At 31.9% G+C, this 25334-nt stretch overlaps 1 protein-coding gene across 1 annotated transcript; it reads right to left on the bottom strand.

Annotated features, from left to right (window-relative positions):
- Positions 1 to 1233: 1233 nt before the first annotated feature.
- LOC134243629 (uncharacterized) lies at positions 1234 to 25334 on the bottom strand. The gene is made up of 4 exons (XM_062725874.1): positions 25241 to 25334; positions 4588 to 5289; positions 4086 to 4125; positions 1234 to 1645 (listed from the first exon to the last, which is right to left on the bottom strand). Exons 1-4 carry the CDS (start codon positions 25289 to 25291, stop codon positions 1632 to 1634), a joined length of 807 nt encoding a protein of 268 aa, XP_062581858.1. The 5' UTR covers positions 25292 to 25334; the 3' UTR covers positions 1234 to 1631.

Below are 25334 nucleotides of genomic sequence, written 5' to 3'. Positions count from 1 at the left end.
TTTACTGTTTTACAAAAACTTGGGCGTACTACCTTTGGTTTCACGACCGAGAATTTATGAAGATAATGTTTAACAGGAAGACTCTTTTTTGATGCCCTAATTCAAATTTATTTAAATTCATTTTAAAAATAATTAACTAGTATGCCCATTTTTAAAAAAGAATCAATATCGTTCGGAATGGGTGAGAGAGGAAGGATGAAGGTACCCACTTCATTTGAATGTAAGGGAAGAAAGTGACAAGTAGAATTATACTGTAATAATTTTAGGGTCTTTAATGGTGTGGAAAAAATATCAAGTATTTGAGAATTAATTAAAAGAAACGAATTAGTGCATGCACACTCACATAATTAAACTGCGGATTTTTGTCCCATGTCGAAAATTAAATCGATTTGAAATTCTACATACATCAAGTAAAAAACACAGTAAAACGTTAAAAATCTTATAAAGCATGATAAAACACACTTGTATGTTTGCACCGAATTATAGTTCGATTGAAAAGACCCCCAGCATTAATATACATTTTAAGCAGAAAAGTCTCTGAAGTCTTTGAAATGTAAATCATTTCAATTTGATTCATTCACACACTGTAACTGGTACACAAGGTACAGAAACATAAAAAACATATATACATGTACATATAATACAGTGGAGCAGACACAGACAACACTATTAATTTTAGAGATAAATGTACATAATTTTTTCAAAGAATCAAGATTATTTTTGGCACATGAAGAAGAACAGCAGTTTTTTTTAGCTTCAGTTTTAATCATCATAATTATCAAGATACACAATAGGTTGATGTATACATAAAGAAAACAACACACTGAATACCATACTGAAACAGCCACACCAACTGATCGCAATCAAAACATTAGATCGGGAGCTGCTTATCGTATGTTGGCGAAGTCTCTGTTGTTATGAAGGTCATTAAACATGTTAAAGGTCAGGCGATGGAAATTTTTCTCTTTATATACATATATCGAAGTTTTGTTTATATATTTCGCATTTCTCTTTATATATATCGCATTTCTCTTTATATATATCGAGGTTTTGTTTATATATCGCATTTCCTTTATATATATCGAAGTTTTGTTTATATATATTGCATTTCCTTTATATAAATCCAGGTTTTGTTTATATATATCGCATTTCCTTTATATATCTAGGTTTGCTTTTATATATTGCTTTTCCTTTATATATACAGGTTGGCACTAATGGGCTTCCGTATATCAATGTCAAAACTTAAGGAAAAATTAAGATCTCAATTCTCAGATTGGTCAAGATTGATTGATAAAAAAAGTTTGATATTTATCAAACTATGCACACTAACGACTTGACACATCAGCAACTGATACATATCACGCATTAAAAACCCTCTCTATTTTCTCAAAATCGACTTCGTCTTCGAACTCTTTGATAGCAGCAAGGAGCTTCTTCACACTTGCTTGTCCTCCCTCTTTTCTTTTCCACTCACAAAATATTTGGAACACTTGTATCTTCACACCATGATTCTGGTAATCAATCCTTATTTGTTGGATTGTAGCGTTGTCTAGGCCAAGGGTAATCCCTATTCGGAAAATGGTCCCAATTTGTTCACTGACTGTCATCAGTTCTTTATCTGTTGGTCGTCGTTATAAAGTATTAACTGAAAAGAAATTTTTAGTTCAAAATAAACAGCAACTATTCGTCTAAACATCAACTTCATTGCCTTTTTAGCCAGAGAAACTGATGCATTATCTCCTTAAAATATAGATCTGATCATAACTGTAGTATGTGATCGTGATGGCATATGGTAAGAAACAATTGTAAATACACGTTGTTTTATAATCATCTGTCAAAACCATTTTAGGAATGACTCTTATTCTTGACAAAATTATCGAGTATAATCTGGTTTGGGTCAGTTTACGCTTTATACTCCGCGAAGCGGATTATAAAAAAGCGTAAACTGACCCAAACCAGATTATACTCGATAATTTGGCCAAGAATTAGAGTCATTCCTTATAATTTAATTTTAAAATAATTAAACAACTTTGGATGTAAAATTGTGTTGCTTTTTACAAGTTCAAATTTACCGCGCAATAATACAACCTTAGTAACGGAAGTGATGTAAAGCGAGGGGAGGTAATAACTGTTACATAGATCTAGCAGCCATGTTGTGTGTTTACATGAGGTAAGATCGAGTAAGTGTTTGAAATTAAAGATAGTTATTAAAACTTGAATTTTCCATGGATTCCGAGGACTGGAAATGAGGGGATTGCATGGATAAGATGATTAAGCTGGTCGTCAATTGGGTGTGTCCCCATACCAAACCAGATTATACAAAATGTTCTGCGTTCCTTTTTGGAAATCAACCAATGAGAGGCGAGAATATAAAAAAAATTAAATTAAAATGTAATGGAAAATGCATGTAGTATTTTAATCATCTGTTACAACTGCAGTTGGCTTTTATACATGTAGATTCATTTTTTTCCTAATTCTAGACTTGTGAGCTTCATTTAAAAAACAAATATCCAGGAGTCAAGATCACATTAAACCATACAGCAGAAACAGTAAACACAATATTGTTTTGTTAAGTATATTTTTTTAACATAAGATCAGAAACTAAATAGTAATTTACTCACCTTTTGTACTATTTTGTATCTCTAAAAAACAAACTACAATACGCAGGGCACTTCCAAACATTCAACCATAGAAAATGTATGTACTTTAGCAAAATTTGACTTAAAATGTGCCAAATAATATTTTAAAAAAGAAAAACAATTCTACCACGGTTATTGAAAACTTCAAAGGAAGCCGCCGGACATTATTCTCCAATTAATCACGAACGTCATCAAAAAATTATCAGATCAGAAACACGTATCAAATCTGAACAATTCAAATGCATGTTTGGCTGTAGAATGAAATACTTGTTTAGACCGCATCGATGTGTCGTCTTTTGCAGTATAAACACTGTAAATTGCATCAAGTTGCTGATGAATGTCGGTTTTTATAGCTAAGCCGGGCTATTCCACGGACCTCCCTACACATTAAACAACGTGATTTTAGCAGTAAAACAAGAACATGATTTTGTTTTTGTATATTCATTTTAACTGATCAATACATATTACGAACAAATTTGTAATTTAAAAAGACTATTTTAATGCAACGAAAGCTCAAATCGTCTGCATTCCATATATAGGTAAGTCAACAAAATTTCTCTCTGGTGTTTAATAGAACAGTGTAATCAAGAGATGGTGACCTAATTCGTTTCTCTATAGAGGAAACAATCGGCCGTATTTATCGCCCTTGGTAGAATAGAAATAAAGTCCTTGTTGTCGTGAATGATGCAGAATAACCTCCTCGGTCTAGAAGGGTTGTTTGAAATATAAAAGCCTCGGCTAACGCCTCGGCTTTTATATTTCAAACAACATTTCTCGACCTCGGAGGTTATTCTGAAACATTCACGAAAACGCGGACTTTATTTCTTAAATATAATCCTAGAAAAGCTGACATACTTTTATGTTTCCAAAAGGTCATAATTTAATGTTATCCATGTAATTGAATACGAGAAAAAGAAGTGATTGAATTTCTTGAAAAACCAATGAATATCCTCAATGCAATTTTGAGTACACAGTCAAGTGACGGTGTAAAATTCTGCAAATTTTTTTGACATCATATATAGGTTATAGCTTTAAAAGACGTTCATTTACAGTATTTGAAAAAACACAGTGCAGAATACGGTTCCATATATAATTTGTCTCTATGTGATAAAATTATATTTAAAATTCTCAAAATTAGAAATTAACAAAAATTAAAATAAAAACTTTACTTTATAAAGTGGACTTTATAGAAATACTTTTGATTTTTTATACACCCCTCCCCCTAAATATCATTTAACTGAGAAAATTTTCTTAATCAAGGCAACACACTGGGAAAGGGATCATTCAAAAACGAGAAAATAAATTCATGAACGGCTTGACCGAAGATTAGATAGAAAAGTCTATACAACACTACAACCAGTCAAAACATGATTTAAAATATAAAAGAGTTCTTTATACAAGTGTTTTGATTCAATAGAAGTGACAGTGGACAAAGATTTAACGTACCTGGACTTCCATCCTTGTCCAGATTCTCCTGTTGCTGTTCCTGTCAAATAAACAGATCATATTTCTTAGTTACTTAACACACAAAGTAAGTCATATTGAATAATTTCTCCACTTGATCTATTGAATTGTATAAGATAAAGTCTTTATAATCAAACGAATGACAACATATGAAGTAATTAAGCATTAAAATATGAAGGGGTTGAAAAATAGTCAAATATCATGTCTATCAAGTTTAACCTTTTTATACAAATATTTTTTTTATATAAAAATAATTATGTCATTTTTCTAAACCGAATATTGTACGGAAAATTTGATTACCTTAAAAATAATTATTGTAAATATAGTTAAGGCTTCCAAAAACTTGTGATATCTTTTGAAAATGTTACATAAGGCAAAATATAAATTACAAAATCCATAGAAGTCGACAATAAGGTTTTGTTATTTCTTTCGTATTTGTTTTAAATGTTAATATTCTGTAATTTTAGACCCTTTTTTACAATACCCGATTCCAATATTTTGTGATGTCTTTGACTTGTTGCATATTTGTTTTTAATTCTTGAACATCTGACACGACTGTCTTCAACAGTTCATGTTGTTCATGTTGGTCCTTGGCAAACTTTTCTATGATAGCTTTTATTCCATCCTCCCCTTCTTCTTTTAAAACCAGTTTCTGAACGCCTTTAAGACTATCTATGTACTTTTTTCCAGTGAAGGCTTCTAGTCTTTGGCAGACATCTGACATCATCGACCAAGTGTCATCGAATTCTTTCTGAGGGGTGGAGGCTGAGCTTACATGTGCGGTCAAACTGTTTCGGATTAACCTAATTCTCTCGATGTCATCACCCACAGATATCTCTCCTGCTGCAGGCATGTTGTTATCTCCCCATTTTCCTTTTGTTGGTTTAGGAATCGTTGAACAAATGTTTCTTATTAGTGTGTATAATAAAGAAATGTCAAAATTCTTATATCCCGAATGTTTAGCATCTAGCAAGATATGTTCCTGTTCTGGTCGCAATCTTTTATAAACCGAGACGGCCTTCGCTTTGCTTTCAATATCAGATGGAGGCACTTCCATCTCTAGTATATCTCTGTATGCTTGATTTAACGCATCGTTTGTTGCCATTCCAAGTTTTGCGAATCTAGATCGGCCCCCAAGGTCTTGTCCACCAGAGGCGACTGGAGTGCTTACAGTGCTCACTGGTATCTGTAAAACATTCCATTTTTTCACCAAATTCGATCAAATCAAATAAGTTAAAGTTTGATGCATAGCTTTTAAAGGTATATTAAAAATATACTTGAGGCTTGAGTGCGCATGCCCAACATGTAAGACACACATTCCTGGCAGAGGGAGAATTTTTGCCAAAAACCCTGTGAAAAAGTGAAACTCTGAATTTTAAAATGCAGTGATATTAATCAAGATATTCTTCTATGTGTTATGTGCAGATTTAAGTAGTTTACGGAAAGAAATAGATACACCAGAGAGTTGGTAAACTTTTCGGTAAGTCAGTGGCATTTAACTGTTAAACGGTGAGCGATACTCATATAGCTAAATACAGTGTTATTCTGTCTTCACAATGGCGGAGATCTCTAAAAAACGAGCGCTAGACAAAACAGATGATACGGGTGAATTGTCAATGGAACAAGAAGAACAAGGTAAACAGAAAACTGAAGGCTTTCAACTTAGAGAAATTATGCAGGGCATTTCCAGCATACAGACAACGCTAGCTAATTTCATGTTACGACTCGATGGTCAGGAACGCAGTATCGAGTCAAAAATCAAGGGTGATAAACTTGTATTTACGCAAAGCAACTCCGTTTACCGGGAGAAAGTCGGACCTTTGCCTACCGCAGACGAAGTGATCACAGATGACGTGGTAAATACTGCCGTTAGTACAGGGAAGTCCATAGAAGATAACGGGAACCGGTTCATAGCACACGCTACACAGGTCGACTCCTACAAACAGATCAAGAAATCGCTGGTGGATATCATGCGTGTCGAGACTGTGCCAAGCGCGAGTCACAATATTTACGCCTACCGTTTCTCAAGTAGTGATGGAGTGGTGCACGAAGGTTCAAATGACGATGGAGAGCATGGAGCCGGTAGGTTGCCATTAAAAACGCTGGCCGATAACGAAATTAACAATGCACTTGTAGTTGTGTCAAGATGGCACGGAAATAACATCGGACCCCGTCGCTTCTCGCACATTAAGGAAGCAGGCCTCGGTGCGGCAAAGAAGTTACCAGTCTCAGTTTGATATATATGTTTCAATCTCGCATATCAGGTGAATTCCGACAGTTATTTGAGTGGAACACTATCTTGAACCAATCTTATTACCGATAACAGTGTTTTAAAGTGAAATAAACATCAGGTGTGTTTATTGAAATATTCCGGAATATTTTTTTCTACCTAATTATTCCGGCTTTTTTTGAAATGTTGTATTTCCTGTTTTGTCTTTCGCATTTGGTAAACAATTTTCTTTTCATTTCAAATATTGCCTGGTGTTAACATAATATGTGAATATATTATTTGACTTAAATACCACATAACAATGGGGGAATCTATGCACATAGTCTCCATAATATCAAACAAGTATACATTATCTAATTGATACAAAATAATCAAGTTATGATTTGTTGAAAACCTGATTTCTCTCTCTTATTGTTTAAGTTATTAAACTTTTATCATAACTTTCTATGCTCATATCCTTTTTTGCTCTTAAATAGAAAAGTCTTTGTGCATAGTATTCTCTACAATCCGTTAGCATTTTAATTTTTATAAATGTGCCTACATCCAATTTATTATCATAACTTTATAAAAAGTTTTTGGCAAAATCCCCCCTCCAAATTATCAACAAAAAGAGGCATGTCTTTTTTTCCCATACTTTTTTCAATTTTTTTGCAATTTTTGTTTTTGACAACTGGGGGTCAGCATTATTCATATCATCATATAGACATTTATGGGACATAGGGAAAATAACATAAAAGTACTGTCAGTAAACTGCCAAGGCCTGGGGGATATAGATAAAAGAGGTGATGTTTTCAAAAATCTAAAAGCTAAGAAATATAATGTTTATTTTCTTCAAGATACACATTTTATGGAAAAAGATGAGAACATGATAAGAACACAGTGGGGGTATAAAGCTTTTTTTAGTTCTTTTAAATCGAATTCAAGAGGAGTTGCCATCTTATTTAATAACAATTGTGAAGTAAAAATATACAACGAGTTTAAGGATAATGAGGGAAATTATCTTATTTTAGATGTCATCATTGAAGACATACCTTTTTTATTGATAAATATATACGGTCCAAATTGTGATAGACCCAATTTTTTTTTAAGTTTACTTAATACAATAGAGGAGATAAACAGTTCTCAAAACATTGTTATTGCAGGTGACTTCAATTTAATTTTTGATAAAGAGTTAGATTCAACAAATTACAAAAATTTAAATAATCCTAAATCATGACTTGAAGTTTTAAAACTTATGGATGCTCTAAACCTAAAGGATGTATATCGTGAAAATAACCCAAACTTAAAAAGATTTACATGGAGACGAAAAAGCCCAATTAAACAAGCTAGGCTTGACTTTTTCTTAATATCGGAATCTTTGTTTACCATGACTCCTTCTGTAACTTACGAGAATAGTTATCGTTCTGATCATTCACCAGTGGTGTTAAATTGTAAATTAAATGAGTTCATAAAAGGAAGAGGATTCTGGAAATTTAATAACTCTTTACTAACTGATAAGGAATTTGTTAAAAAGATAAAATATAAGATTGAAGAGGTCAAAGTTCAGTATGTCTGCCCTGTTTACAATATGGAAAGACTTAGTTGTCTAGATAATGATGATATTCAATTTACTATAAGTGATCAACTTTTTCTTGATATTTTACTAATGGAGATAAGAGGAAAGTTAATCTCTTATTCCACTTACAAAAAGAAGGAAACAAATGAAAGAGAAAAACAATTAGAAAAAGAAATATTTGAATTAGAACAAAATTTAACAGAACAGTCAATAAATGAACTTTCAGAAAAACAAACAGAAATAGAAGAAATAAGAAAAAAAAGGTTTAAAGGAGAAAAACCATCAAAATACTTTATTAGTTTAGAATCAAGAAACTATGTCAGTAAGCAAATTCCAAAAATAGAAAGAGATGATGGATCATTTGTTTCTACTCAGAAAGATATTTTAGAGGAAACAAAGTCTTTTTATGAACGCTTATATAAAAAAAGGGAAAATGTTGAATCTGAAAATATTCATGAAAAATTAAAAACCTATAAAAATATTCCCAAGTTAAGTAAAGAAGAATCAAAAAGTCTTGAAGGTCCAGTGACAAATTCTGAAGTTTTTAATTTCCTAAAACAAATGAAAAATGAGAAGAGTCCTGGCCCCGATGGATTTACTTGCGAGTTTTTCAAATTCTTTTGGAAAGATATAGGTTCTTTTATTACAAGAGCAATAAACAATTCTTATGATCTAACACATTTTACAGAGTCAAATAAACTTGGAATTATAACTTGTATTCCAAAATCAGGAAAACCAAAACAGTTTTTAAAAAACTGGCGGCCAATTAGTCTACTAAATGTTGTTTATAAAATAGCTTCAGGTTGTATTGCTGAACGAATGAAAACAAAATTAGATAAATTAATCAATAGAGATCAAACTGGATTTATAAAAGGAAGATTCATAGGGGAGAATATTAGATTAATATACGATTTGATGCATTATACAGAATTAAACCAAGTACCTGGTTTACTAATGCTTATAGACTTTGAAAAAGCATTTGATACAATTTCATGGAAATTTATATATCAAACATTGGACTTTTTCAACTTTGGGCCCTCCATTAAAAAATGGATTGAGACTTTCTACTGTGGTATTAAATCATGTGTAATACAAAATGGTATTATCTCAGACTATATATTTCCTCAAAGAGGCTGTAGACAGGGCGACCCAATTTCACCATATCTCTTTTTGTTATGTGCAGAAATACTTGGAATTCTTATTCGAAATAATAAAGACATTAAAGGCATAACAATCGAAGGCGAAGAATATAAACTTTCACAATATGCTGATGATACATCCCTTATTTCAGATGGTTCACCTACCTCAATGGATGGTATTCTAAGAGAACTCGATTATTTTGCAAATATTTCAGGTTTAAAAATTAACTTCTTAAAAAAACAATTTTTGGATTGGAAGTAAGAAATATTCCAAGAAAGTTTTTCACCATTCTCGATGGAAGCTTGATTGGGATAATTCAAACTTTGATTTGCTAGGAATAAAATTTTCAGTTAATCTGGAGGAAATGCTTGAATTAAATTACATGTCAAAATTAAATGATATTAAAAAACTCCTATGTAGTTGGAGTATGAGGAAACTTACCCCAATTGGTAGATTAATAGTAATTAAAACTCTTATAATACCAAAACTAAATCATCTGATTCTTACACTACCAAATCCTAAACCTGAATTTCTAAAAATGTTTGAGACAGAGTTGTTTCTTTTTTTATGGAATAGTAAAATACATAAAATAAAGAAAAATGTTATAATTCAGGACTATAAATATGGAGGGCTGAAAATGGTAGATTACACAGAATTTATTTCTGCACTTAAATCAAGTTGGGTTAGAAGACTCATTCATTCAGATGCAAAATGGGTAAAGTTGTTTAAAGCTGAACTAAAAACAGACATTGAAAACATGTGGATAAGGGGCTCGGATTACATTTTAAACTTAACAAAAAATTTAACAAACAATTTTTGGAAAGATGTCCTTAATTCCTGGGTAAAACTTATAAATATAAACCAAGAAAACAAACATGTGTTATTAGAACATATATGGAATAACCCACATATATTGATTAATGGAAAATCTTTTTTCTGGAAAAGCTATTTTGAGGAAGGCTTTGTCTTTTTAAATGACCTTTTTGATAATGATGGTAACTTTTTAAGCTTTGATACCATAGTAAACTTGAAAGTGAAAACAAATTTTGTTGAATATAATGGTCTTAAGAGGGCTATATTAAAAAGACTGAAGTATGCAGGAATAGAGGAAATAAAAAGATTAAAGGTTATTGGACCAAATATTCCACATTCAACTTTCATTTTTTATAGAAGTAATAAAGGGTGTAAAGATATGTATAAAATATTTATAAATAACAAGAGAGAGCCAATCAGTTCTCTTTTAAAATGGAATGAAAATAATGTTTTCTTTGATGAAGCAGATTGGAATAAAATATTTGAACTTCCTTTCAAAGTTACTCAGGAATCCAAATTTCACTGGCTCCAATTTCAAATATTACACAGAATTATTCCAACAAATTATTATCTTTTTAAATTGAAGCTGATTGACTCACCAGCTTGCACTTTTTGTTTAAGTGACTTAGAAACAATTGACCACTTGTTTGTAGAATGTTTCAAAGTAAAAGATTTATGGTGTAGGATTGAAGAATGGGTTTTGGACAAATTTGAGATGCATTGTAGTTTTGATAAAATGTCAATACTTTTTGGTAAATACGAGAACAGGAATATTTGTAAAGTACAAAACTTGATTATACTTACTGTAAAACAATTTATTTTTGCAAGTAAATATAAAAGTATTCGAAAACTAAATATCGACATCCTAATAAAGAGGATTATAGAGAGAATTTTTATAGAAAAGGTGTTGTTATTACAAAGTTGCAAATATATGGAATATGAAAGGCACTGGCAAAAAATCTGTGATGTTCTTTGAAAAAAAATCATTTGTTTTTATGGTAAAACGTTATTATATGCTAATTTTAAGGATTTACATTAGCTAATTATAAACATTTAAATGCATTTTTCTACGACTGCTGACCCCCCCCCTTTTTTTTCTTTTGTTTTTAATAAAATAAAATAACTTTCACGTATACAAGTAAACTTTGTACTGCTGTAAACTAATGAAATTATCAAGACAATTACCGTGTATATGTGTTTATATGTTTTGCTTATATATATATGTATAGTCTGCTTTGTGTACTTGTGAAAGTCAATAAAAAAAAAAAAAAAAAAAAAAAAAAAATATTTTCTGTTCATGATTTTTATTCAGTTGACAGTCATATCGAGTCAAATTCATTTGTAGTCAATAAATTACTCAGGCTTCATAGACAGTATACGGTATACTTTGTTTTCATGAAAAACAAAAATCTGGTTGGCACAATAAGAAAAAGTATTGCCTAACAATTCTCCACAGTTTTATATACTTTGTCTTCATAATTCTCCACGTACAGTGTGTTAGAAGGTCTGGTCTCCGAAGATTACATAAATATTGTCAATAAGAACCTCGACCTTTTTATATCAACTTCAGTATACTTATTTGTAGAAGGCCAATGATATTGATGATGACCAATAACGTCATATGAACATTTATTTAAGAGGATGGATGTAATTTGATATTTTATAAAAAATATACTTTCAGGAATTGACACCCTTTATATTGCTTAAACATTAAACATTTGTAATTTTTTTTTCTCGTTTTACATTAGGGAACCTGTTTGTGAAATTTGAAATAGTTCAAATATTTTTTTTATTATGAAGACAATAAAAGTCGAGCCTTCAAAATGTGTAATCTAATGTTATATAATGCTTTTCTATTACTGAAAATAAATAATCATGTTGCTCGAGAAAACTCTGATTCATTTAGGACAGCACTCTTTCTGCTGTCACAAAATCCAGCAGGTTTACATTTGAACGCAACGTGGAATTCAGAGTTTTCCTGGAATGTGTTAGAAAGGTCACGTAAAACACTCTCAATTCTTTCTCTTATTTTGTGGCATATAGAAACATCAACATCTCCTTCTACAACAAACACCTGCAACTGAATTTCTGTCTGGGTCATTCCAATCAGAATGTTATGGTGGCGGTCCTGAAACATAAACTTAGCCGCAGTCTGGTATATGCATCCTCGGTCTTCAAAGGAAAAGATCTTTGACGTATTTTGCATGCAAGTTGCTACAAGGCGATGGAAAATTCCAGCAGGAAGAACATCAAACGTGTAACAGAGGATGGAAGAGGCGGGGTGTGATGAAAACGCATGAAGAGGAAATGGTTTTTTGTTCATACACGGAACATACCATCTTTTGTCATCCATTTTAGCCAATAGCCCCAGCTTCTCCATGTACAGCATGATCTCATCTTTGTGTTCTAGGTAGCCTTTATTGTTCATTTCCCAAATCTTAGACAACAAAGTGTCACTTAATTCTCCAATTTCATTGAATTTGTCCCATACAGATGCATACTCAAACAAATCCTGCTTTGCATGGTTTTTATCGGTAATTATATTTTTGAATGCATCTGCAAAGCACTAAACATCTAGGATGATTACTTCTCTCAGAAATTCTTGATTGAAAAACAAGATTTCTCTGATGTCATGGAAAAACTGCAGCATGTTATTGACATCATCAACTCTCTCCAACTTAATATCCTGTGGCAATGCTTTATTTAAATCAAAAAGTTTTCCAATCTTTATTATTTTGAGGTATTTCTTCTCCTGTAAGAAGTTTTCAAACATAGCCCAGGAATGCGGAAGCATTTCACCCCAGTGATCAAGTTTCCGAACAACATCAGCAATTGATATTTTGATTTGTTCAATGCCCGCATTTTCATGGAAACCTATTGCAAACACCCTCTTTTTGTCCAGATGCCTCTGCAGGGACTTGTCTTTTGTTTCCAAAGTCTTCCAAATCTCACGGAAAAATTCGCCTTTTTCCTTTTAAAAGAAAAAAGATAAAACACAACTGCAAGATAATTATAACCTTAAACCTACCCATGTTTGTTTTGAACTAATTGACAACAGTTTTGTTTTAAAGATTTAAATTAATTTTTGCATAACATGACCCTTTAGATACGCAAATTAATTAAGTAGATTTTTTCTGTATAATAGTTTTTCTCTGATAGTCAAGTTATTTAAAAACCGGTTTGGTGAAATTGCAATGTTCTTGGATTTTAAAGAAAACATGTGAATTTGAGTTTATTAAGCGAAGAATAAAAATGCTTGCATACCACACGATCCAAGAAATTTAATATCTTCTAGTATTAAGAAACAATTTAGAATTGCATGTTTGCACATTTTAGATCAGGGTTTGCACTCTTTCTACTTTACGCCTTTGTCCGTTCTGTGAAATTTTTTTTTCTGGAAATGGGGAAAAAAAATAAACCAATTTATGAGTCATCATGATGACATACCGTATATACTCGCCTATAAGTCGGTCCGCCTATAAGTCGGTTGTATTTAATAAGCTTATATATCAGATGGACTGACCTCATATAAAACCATACTTTTAATAGCTCGCCTATAAGTCGGACAAAGAGTTTTAGACTAGAGATTAACTCCCAAAAAACGACTTATAGGCGAGTATATACGGTAATACATTGACCAACCATTAAATTACGTCATTTTGACAGATTGGCAGATCGTCACCGACTGCTAAATACATTCTAAATAACCCTTAACAGTTTCAACAAATCAGAATTATACAAGAGCCAAACTACTCCCGGGAGGGGGGGGGAGGGGCAAAATTCATACAAACCTGACTGTACGCCACCAGAGGATATGTCCAAATTTCTATGATTATTCATGAATTAGGAGATTTAAAAAGATTTATTACTATTAGCTGATTTTTTATATGGCTCCGCTCTTGTCACAGGGATCATGCCCCTGTCTCTCCATGTGGAATTTCCAGAATTTCATCATTTGGATCCATTGATTGAATATCATTCATATTTTCATTTCTTTTTTTCTTTATCTTTCAAGAGCTCAGATTTTTTTTTTTGCAGCCAGAGTTTCTTGTCTTCTGCTCATCAATATTTGTGAACTGCTTCTCTTTTTCCTTCAAAAAGAAAGATTTTCTGAAAATACTCATGATTGTAAGAAGGATATGGAGATAACGAACAGTATTTAATCTCAAAGTCCATACACAATATACAAAATCAGAGCAGAGCAAACACGGACCTCCGAAACATCAGAGGTTGGATCAGGTGCCATGGAGGAGTGAGCATCCCCTGCCGACCGGTCACACCCGCCGTGTGCTCGTTGTCATGATTAGGAAATAACGGAAAAAAATCCGTCGTCAATTCAGTGTATAAATAATGGACTAACAATTGGTATGAAAAACGTCAGTCAGCATTTGACTCAATGATAAATTGTATTTGCTGACAAGGTCATTGTATCGACCATAGAACTTACGAAATGATGACTTTAAACGAGACTGCTGATATTCTTGTTTCATCAACTTGCTTGTCAATAATTTAACTCTGGCATTGTACATACGTAGAGCATGCTCTTGCGTATCGAATCAATCGAAAACATAAGACTTTTTTGTATTTTCTCACATGCATTTTAGTTTCATTTAATTTTGCATCAGAGACACTTCCAAGTTAAAACATTCTGATTGGATTTAAGCCTATTTTCTTGGACCGCCATTGTCTAGACTAATCAGGCCTATGAATGTTTTGAGTCTCAGTCTATAATTAATGTATGTTATATGGTTGGATCCAAACTCGAAGCAAAGTTAGACAAAACTTTCATTAAAAAAAGACATATTAATTTATTTTACAAATAGACAGTAACATTTACAGATTTCTGACTCAGTGATTGCCTCCATTTTTTGTCACTCACCAGTTATGAAGTAGATCGATCCTATATATAGACTTCCTTCTTCATATTCTGTTATTTTCTTAAAAAGTTGACAAAGATCAGTGACAATGCAAATTATAAATCACAAATACCAATCCTTCCACTCTACAAATTCCCACTTCCAACGTCTCGCGCGTTTTCAAGTTTGCGCCTATTAAAAAATGTACGGTAGAGCTAAGAAATACGTTAGTTTCGAATTTCCAAGATTTCTGTTTAAAAAAATAACAAACACTATCTGAATAATTTTTCGCTGAAAATACAATTTTTTTTAATATCAAAATAATTTTAATCAATGAAGAATCGATTTTTTACGTCATCAATTATACTGTATTGACTTTTAGTTTCGTATAGCATGTATGGCGGCCCCCATTAAAAGAGGACATATGACATGATATTAACAATCTCTTGCCCTCGGACTGAATATTCTGAGCTGTGAAGACGCATAGGAGAATTAAAACAAAATACGAATGTGGATTATGTCATAGATACTTTACAACCAGTCTGTGCTCTATCATTTACACACGAAGCAAGGAAAACTTTTGACATTTAAACTGCACCAAAATTGAAATGTATATAGCTTTTTGATCCAGGAATAATACGGTACAGTACAGACAAGCGATATAATTTTTTTGTTGCTATAAATATATAAAACTTTTTTACGAAGCTCACAAAGTTCTTTTTCCAGAATGTTTCATCTTCCAACAACTTGTTTAAAGTTTGATGTTAGAGAAAATTCGGTCGAACAAAGTTGTATGATGAAAAACGACATTATTTAAAGCACATTATGATGAATATAACTGTTTAATTTATATTATGAAGAAACATAAGTAATCAATTTGAAAAAAAATGCTGTCAATGGTGATGCAATGTTTGTTTAGAGATTCAATGATTTATTTTTTCAGATAGTTGGTGAAAGAATGTTATTAAATATAAATTATACCAGGGACTTGTTCAATAATTCCATCTGCATACAAAAGTTGTATTATGAGAGTAATGAGTGTTTTCTGGCAATCATTTTTGTCAATTATTTAAGTCTTCATGAAAATTCATGAACATTCATAATACGTTGAACTCTACATTTTTTCTGTCTTTAAAATGAAAATTACCAATATTCATATATTTTCATCATTTGTTCATGAACTACATTTTATAAATATATTCATGAATAAAATTCATGAACCATCTTTATAAACCAGTCATGAACCATTCATTTACACATCATGAATGTTCATGAACGATTCATAAATTTCCTGAAATCATGAATTTCACCTCGCAGGGGTGGCTTTAACAAACTTAAATTTACACTACCTGGGGATGATTCTTTATTATTATGACTTATCATGGCTTCGTTGTCCTTAAGAACAAGAATTTTAATAATTTTTCCAATATTTTTTTACATTTAACTTTAAAGCTGACATGAACTCTTAAAAAGGCATCAGTTTTCATCTTTGTACGACTTACTAACGCCCTTGTCCGCCATATTTCTTCAATTCCGCCATATTTATCGAAGATATTTGGCCACCTGTACCTGCTATATATAGCCTTGAAGAATTGTTTCACTTGAGTGATTTTCTAGCCTGGCTGCCGACATGTACACATCTCCGATAGCACAGTTTTTAGAAGTCCATAAACTGAATAAACTGACCAATACATGTTTGAAAAGTAAGAATTCAACCAAACAATAGAACTATACCGAGAATTAAATTATTTTTGAATGCATTTGCAGCAATATAGAAAATACACTAACACGGAATACATTCATGTACAGCAAAAATCCATGCAGGTCGAGAAAACGCGTCAAACGCAGTGATAAAACATTTACCTGAATATACTGCTATCGTTACAGGGATGTGCACATGTCGAAAGAATTATCCTATTTTACTTTTATTGAAAAATGCATCTCAGTAATCCATTGCTAACTCAACAGTAAAAGATGCTTGGACACACGTGGCCCATGCCGATCATTTTATTGCTCAGGGAAAATATCAAAGGTTGAAAGCTCAGTAAAATGCAAGTGATTTTTTCAAAACTAAACATTACTCTTGTCTGTAAATGTTGCAAATAGAATTTATGATTACATGGTTTAACTTCATTAAATTTATAATAAAGCATGCATTATTACGAATCATTCACCTTTTGAAGATATTTTCCTGTGATAGGAGGGGGGGGGGGTGTAATAAAACATGCATATTAACACTCTCATAAAAATAATTTAAGGAAACGTCTGAAACATATTAATTTCTTTATGATTAATTATTATCAAATAAATACTGTGTATTGGCTTTATTAGACCTAATATAATTTGATTTAAAGTTATTTATAATTTTATGTACAATGAATGAAAACATACCCCACGCTCCCCCAAAAGTCGAAGTGCTGAAATTCCCAGAAAAAAAATAAATTAAGGAATCGTAATTTTCTTGTTATATGCACATCTATGCACATTGTGTCCTAAATATCTGCAAAGTTTGACGAAATTGTGTGCAGCGGTTTATGAGGAATTGCGCTGACAAACTGCTCATCTTTATATTCAAGATATGGCCAAAATCTAAATGTAAAAGTGCGGAAATTCCCGAAAAAATAAAGAATTCGGAATTTCCTGGTGATGTGCAAATCTAGACAAACATTGACTCCTATAAATATTTCGAAAGTACGACAAAACTCTGTTCAGTGGTTTATAAGAAGTTGCGCTGACCAGAATTTAATGTAAATTAAATTAATAGACATAAATAATTAACGATTACTGGAAAAAGCAGATAGAATTAGAGAGCAACCCCCACCCCCATTTCTGGGGAAGTGGACTGGATGAACATGCTACACTGAATACCAAACCCAAAGCATGGCCTGGCTTAAATAAGTTGGGTCAGGTTATTATGTCTGTGGCTCAGAAGCACCGCCCGAAAAATCGCACTAATCGCAGTTTCTCAGTCCCGAGACAACCCGCACGTAAAGCGCCGAAAAATGTACAACAAGAGATAACCTCTTTCGTCAGTCAGCTGAAAGACGGTCCAACCAAACGCTCACGTGATAGCCTCCATGCAGAGGATGACAGCCAGCATCCTGACAGCGAATAAGGTATCTCTATGAACTAAGAATAATGAACGATCTATTGAAAATTTTTTCCCTTAATGTAAGGGGTTTAAATGATTATAATAAACGAACAATTTTATATGATTGGCTACAAGATCTAGATATTGATATTGTTCTCCTTCAAGAAACCCATTATATTGAATCCAAAGAATTTGTCTATAATGCTAGATGGCTAGGAAACAGCTATCATTGTTTTTCGTTTTCAATTTGAATTCATTAATTGAAAAATTTTACTTAATATTAAAATCAAAGTTCCTTAATTAAGCAACTTCACTTGATTGATACATGAGAAATTTAAATGAAAACAAATTTGGATTTACTTGGTGCAATGCACAACATATACCAAGTAGTCGAATTGATTATATTTTGATCTCGGATAACTTTTTCCTCTCCATTGACTCATTAACTGTGATAAACTCTCCACAAGTTAAACAAAATAGGATGAGTGATCATCTTGGAATAAGAATAGATTTCATATTGAACATAAATAAAAGAGGGTCAGGATATTGGAAAATGAACACATCTAATTTATTAGATAAAGACTACACTTCTAAACTAAGAAAAATTCTTAAAGAAAAAGATTCGGAATTAAAAGAAATAGTTTGTCCGCACGAGCGATGGGAAACTTTGAAATACTTAATAAAAGAATTTTCAATAGACTTCTCAAAGCAAAAAAGCAGCAGCTTGAAACAAAAAGTTCAAATGATAGAACGAAAAATCAAAGACATTGAAAATAGACCCTTTTTTGAAATAAATAACCAAGAAAAGCTAAAACTTGAAAAAGAATTGAACGAGATTTATGAGAGAAAATCACAAGGTGCATACATCAGATCTAGAGCTAATTGGATCAAATATGGTGAGAAATGTAAACCATATTTCTTGCATTTAGAACATAAACGGCAACAAAGTAATGTAATTGAAAAAATAACTGAAGAGGGAAAAACGGCATATAAAAACAATGAAATTTTAGGATCACTGTGTAATTTTTATGAAAATCTCTATACATCTAAAAACCCTCAAAAGAAGGAAATCACTAACTATATTTCGAAAACAGACATTTCATCAAAATTGACAGACAGTGAAAAAAGTTATTGTGATGATATTCCCACACTAAAAGAATGTGAAGAAGCTATCAGAAATATGAAAAATAATAAATCACCAGGGTTAGATGGGATACCAGTAGAGTTTTATAAATTATTTTGGAATGATATAAAAACATACTATTACGATGCTTTATTAAAATCATTTGAGGCTGAAGAGTTAACTGGGACACAAAAGTTGTCAATCATAAGTCTCATTCATAAAAAAGGTGATAAATCTATTCTAAAAAATTATAGACCTATAAGTCTTACTAATTGTGACTATAAGATTTTAGCATATGTACTAGCTAGAAGACTACAAAAAGTGATTTTAAATCTCATTAACAATGACCAATCAGCTTATATAAAAGGTAGATTTATTGGATGTAACGCCAGATTAATTCAGGATATTTTTGATTATTGTGAAGATCAAAACGAAAACGGAATTCTTCTTTTTTTAGACTTTGAAAAAGCTTTCGATACTATTGAATGGTCCTTTATGTTTGAAACATTAAAAGCTCTGAATTTCGGACCAAATTTTATGAAATGGATAAAAATATTATATAAAAACCCCAAATTTAGAGTAAAAAATAATGGATTTATTTCTAAAACATGTAATATGACTAGAGGCATAAGGCAAGGCTGCCCAATATCTGCCCTACTATTCATTATAACAGTTGAAATATTAGCTATACGCATCAACTCTTCGGAGGATATACACGGTTTTAAAATTGAAAATAATAATGAAATTAAGATGCTACAACATGCAGACGATTCTACAAATCCTCTTAGAGATATAAAATCTGTAAAACATGTAATTAAAGTGGTACAAACTTTTTCGAAAGTTGCAGGCCCAAATCTTAACATTAATAAATCAGAATGTTTATTACTAGACCCCTGAGAAATTCGTACAATAGTATAGAAGGGATAAAAGTGACTAACGATCCAGTGAAAACATTAGGGAAAAAAATTGGCAAGATAAAATAGATAAAATAGCACAGATTTTAGAATCATGGGAAAAGAGAAAATTAACAATCTTTGGAAAAAAAGAAATAATTAATTCATTGTGCATTTCAAAATTGCAATATAATGCAACCATTCTTCCCAATCCACCCGGAGAAATTATTAAACAAATAAATAAATTAATCTTTAACTTCGTATGGAATAATAAAGACCGTATAAAAAGAAATACACTTATTGGGGACGAAAAACAAGGAGGTATTAACATTATAGACATTGAATCTAAACCCATAGCATCCAAGGCATCTTGGATTCCAAGGTTACTAAATACAAATTCTAGTCTTGTATCATTCTTAAACTATCAATTTAACAGGGAAATATTGTCATTAGAATACATTCTAAAAACTAATTTAACAAATGTAGATGACTACAAAGAGCTAAAAAACATTCCCATCTTTTATAAGGAATCAATTTGTGCATTCAATGCATGTAAAATGATTAAAGATTTTCCAAAGCTATCCACGGATGAATTTCTAGCTTTACCAATATGGAAAAATAAACTTTTTACACATAAAAACAAACCAATTTATCTTGAAAATTGGATTAAATCAGGAATTTTGTACATAAGAGACCTCTATGACGCAGATGGGATATTCCATGATATTAGGTATTTCTATGATAAAATTTTATACAAAAATAATATCTTGTGTGAATACCTCATTATGAAGACTATTTTTAATAAATTTTCAAAAACATATGAGTGTGAAAAGGCAAAGTATATTAATATAAGACACAGTACTACTGTACTATTAAAAGGAAACAGGTATACACAAATAAATAAAATAAAATCATCTGTTTTTTATAAAATTTTCATCGAAAAAAATTTTTTGAGACCAATAACGGAAAATTACTGGAGTGAATTGTTTGATACTCCCAGGTATCTATGGGCTTCCATTTATCATGTGAAAATCTCGAAAATGTCTGATAAGCATATAGCAGAATTTAATTATAAATTATTTCATAAATTATTAAACAATAACCTGAGTGTGAGCAAGTGGAATCCAAATGTGCAAAAATTTTGTGCTTACTGTGGAGATATTGAAAATATAATACACCTTTTATTTAACTGTAATGACTCAAATTTTATATGGCATAGAATAAGTACCATTTTAGGTTTCAAAATAAGTTGGAAGCATATTGTAATAGGTTTTTATGAAAACACAGATTTTACAAACGGCATGAATACATTGATATCTTACATTGCCTTGAAAATTTTTAAATATAAGATGAAGTGTAGATTGACAGATACAACTTGTAACAAAGATTCCCTGTTTAATTTTGTTAAATCATCTTTAAATACATATCAGTATATTGCAGAATTTTCATATGACAATGTACAGATTCACAAATTGCTGAAAAAAGTTTGTATTAATTTGTAAATGTAAATATATGTTACCAGCAGGTCCACAAAACCAGTTGTGGAGTCTGCGTGTTAGCATGAGGGCATTATGGACTCTTGAAAGTGTAGAAGGTGGCCTATCATGCTAACATAGGAGCATACTGTATTCTTTATAATTCCATTATACAAGCTAGCGTCTCCTATCTATTATTATCATCATTATTAGTATAATTATCATTTTTATTATTGTCTTAAATTTATTATATCTTTTTTTTCTTCTTTCTATGTGAAAAGAATCATCAAATATCAATGTATGATGTTTATCTGTGTGTTATTTATAGCTTTTTTTTCTTTATTATATATGAAAAGAATCATCAAATGTCAATGTGTAATGTAGTTTATCTGTGTTATTTATAACTTTTCTTTTTTCTTTATTCTATGTGAAAAGAATCATCGAATGTCAATGTGTAATGTAGTTTATCTGTGTGTTATTTATATCATTGTTTGTTATCAATAAAAGAAAAAAAAAAAAAAAAAAACCCACCCCCACCCCCGGGAGAATTCAACATTCTACCTACAATTAGCTTTTTAAAAATTCTCTTGTCTGTTGCCCAGGTTCAGGTTCGACTCGTACGGTTGAGCATAGGTGTCGGAACCGGGGGATAGTTTTTTTTTTTTTTTTTTTTTTTTTTTTTTTTTTTTTTTTTTACAAATATATCCTTAGTATAGACAATGAACATTGCTGCGTAGGATTAGCCTCCCCCCCCCACACACACACACTTTCAATTTGCTTCCGATGCCATGCGTTTGAGAAGGTATTTGAGAAAGTTCCCAATGTACCCATTCCTGTGATGTATATTTCACGTTTATTATATCCCCCGCTTGAAAAGTGGGAGGGTATATAGTTATAGTTATGTCCGTCCGTCGGTCTGTTACGCTTTGGGGTACCCATCTCTTATCCGCAAATCCTCTTATACCACTTAGTGAAATTTACTAAAACTTTCACAGAATCTTAGGTTTATTACATATTACCATTGTGCACCTCCTATTTTACTTTTTGATCCGACACGTATTTTGGGTTTAGCGACAACAGCAAAATATGGACTTTGCCATTATAACCATATGGGAGGCGGGGGTATCATTTAGTGAGCTCATTGCTCACAATACCTCTAGTTTCTCTTTCAATTTGGCCGTTTGGGTTAACTTCTTGTCCAAATTTAAATTATTATTCAATTTATGAAGTTTCGACATCCCGCCTGCAAAAAAAATCCTTGATCTGTCCTAAGGCTTAATAAATGGTACAGCAGAAAGTGCGTAGGATCTTATACCTATTATTGCCCTAAGGGATGGTTACAGAGTGAGAGAGATGGAGAAAGAGAGAGAGAGAGAGAGTTAGTTCAATATACAAAAGAGTAAATAAAAATTATCCGTATTCAACCAGTGTCAAGAATCCCTACCCTAGCTTTTAAAATTATCTCCCAAATACTCCTACAGAAATTATTTTTATATTAAAAAAAAACTAAAAGACTATCAGGCAGGGATACTGAAATCTCGATAGAATCTCTATAACAACATAATTATAAAACATTTATACATTCCTCAAAATGCACATACTTTGTGGTCGGAGTGAGACATTTTAAAAAAATTCAAAATTGAATTCGGCAGAGATGTCTGTCTTCCAAGAATATTTATTTAACGGTCATGTCAATTATTTTTGCACGCCCCCCCCCCCCCGCCTAAAAATCAAATGCCTAGATGTCAATCTGAACAGGGGATGGCATTTCTTCCTGTGTTTGTCTGTTGAATAACGTATAGATCTATGTACACATAAAAAAAATTGTATTCTGGTTAACTGCTTTTAAGATTTGAAGTAAATAATTACCGTACATCAAATTACTTGGTTTAGATTTGAGATTAGTACTAAAATAATCAGTTATAATTGACAAATGAATTTTGCGACGCAAACCAACTGCAGACTATATACATGACTTTGTATAGAATGTATATTAGAACTACATTTAGATAGACAATTCACAATTATAGCTTATGAACAGCAGTTATAATACACCCCCCCCCCCCTTCAGCCGTGCAAATACCAAATAACTTATCTTTCCACTTGTGATATTTTCCCTGACCAAAATCTGATCAGCACGGACTAAGTGTATCGGCCTGCTAGTCTGTACGGAGTAATGACAGTATGTTTACTTTTGAGCTTTTACGGAGTTTATTTCTTTTTTGTGATGCATATTTCAATAAATGGAATTCAGGGTGTATATCACTTGACTTGTGCACATCTTCGAACGGATGCAGTAACCTTATTACCAGGTATGGGTACGTTTATAGCGTTCGAGGCGTTTTCTCGATATGCACTAATTGCATAGGGGCTGCAAATCAAAGACGTTGGTTGTTTTGTTCCATTCAAATGATATAATTTCAAAATGTGTCTGCAGATTTTACTGCTTTTTATTTCAAGTTTATTCTGCATAAATTGGCGCCCTGAAAAAAAACGTATGCGTGAGGTGCATCTAAATTTCTCACCAAACTTGCATTTTTTCTTTTGATTCAAATCAATAATTATTCAGAAATATGATTATTATGTTGTTTATTGTGGTTTTGAAATGTCTTGATCTCCTCATGTGTTCTCATATGCTTTACCACTGGAGATGTGCACAAGTCGATACCCAAACCAAAAAATCATTCAACTGTAACGAGCGCTTTTGGGTATATATCGTTACAATGAGACAAGGTATCTGAAAGAAATATGGCGGAATACGGCTATAGTTGGTATGAAACAAGTCGTACATAGATGAAAATGTTGCGTTTTTAAGAATTCATGTCAGCTTTAATATCCCACTATGGCCTCATTGTATGCACGGGGATTATAATTTAAAGAAAACTGAATCAACATTAATTCAGGATGCTCCCATATAAATATCCATAATCATAGCTTTGCCGCTCGTGATATGAAGACTTTTAAATGTCTTTTCTATGTAACTATCTAACTAAAACCTTAAGCCCATTGCGGTCAGTTTCGTGCTTAAGTGTCAAGATTTGAACAAATTTTAATCTTCACTTTAAGAGGATGCTTCCAAATACGTATGATCAATCATGGCTTTGCAGTGTATAAGAAGATGATTTTAAAATACTTTATTTAAACGAAGATTTCCAAATGTGCCCCCTCCCTCTTCTAAGTGTTCTATGATATGAATAAATTTGAATCTGCACTAAATTTTGAACATTTGGTGCTAGGGTTTTCATTCTTCACATGTGTATATCTAGTGAAAAAAACCTTCATTTGGATACCAACAACTTTGACCCTTTGACCTTTGTGTTTGAAAAGAATAACCTTGAAAAAAAAACTTTTGCATAGTTGGAGCTTGGGCTTTTATACTTCACAAGTGAATTTCTTGTGATAAGACCTTCCGGTTGGCATCTGTAATGTTGGCAATTGGATAATGGCCTTGAAATTTGACCTTCTTTTGAAAACTAGAACCTTTTTTCAAAATTTTTTTCAATGGCTGGTCCTAGGGCTTTTGTACTCAACACGTATACTCTTCGTGTCAAGAATAACCAATATTTTTGTTCTGTTGACCTGGAATTTGACTTAAAGTAAGGATAACCTTAACTTTCATCATAAGCTGAAATACGGGGGCATCAGGCTGTAACAAAATCATGTTATTTTAGCAATGCCTTCAATTATGAAAGATTTTAATTTTCTTGGGGGAGAATTTCAGCTACCTTGCAACCCATTATTATGGTTCTGAAGCATGTGCAGGAGGGGAAAAGAATATTATTTTAAAGATATTCAGACTGAAATTTAAATATATCAATTATATACTTTACAAGTAATAACACCTTGCAGCCATTAAAAACTCGTGTAAGGTATTGGAAATGATAGCCATCATATTGATTATAATGCATTGATTTAATTACAAGTGTGATTTTACAATTTTCACAGATATAATATGAAATACCTCTTCTGTCTTTTCTTCAGCATGCGTGCCGACCATTAAAACTGGGGCCATTTCACTGCTGTATTGGTGAATACTCTTTGCCCAAAAAAATAAA

This window comes from Saccostrea cucullata, unplaced genomic scaffold (genome assembly GCF_032062105.1).
Source record: "Saccostrea cucullata isolate Sc308-1 unplaced genomic scaffold, CSIRO_AGI_Scuc_v1 ctg2673, whole genome shotgun sequence".
Taxonomy (NCBI): Eukaryota; Metazoa; Mollusca; class Bivalvia; order Ostreida; family Ostreidae; genus Saccostrea; species Saccostrea cuccullata.
This window is presented reverse-complemented; position numbering and strand designations above follow the sequence as displayed.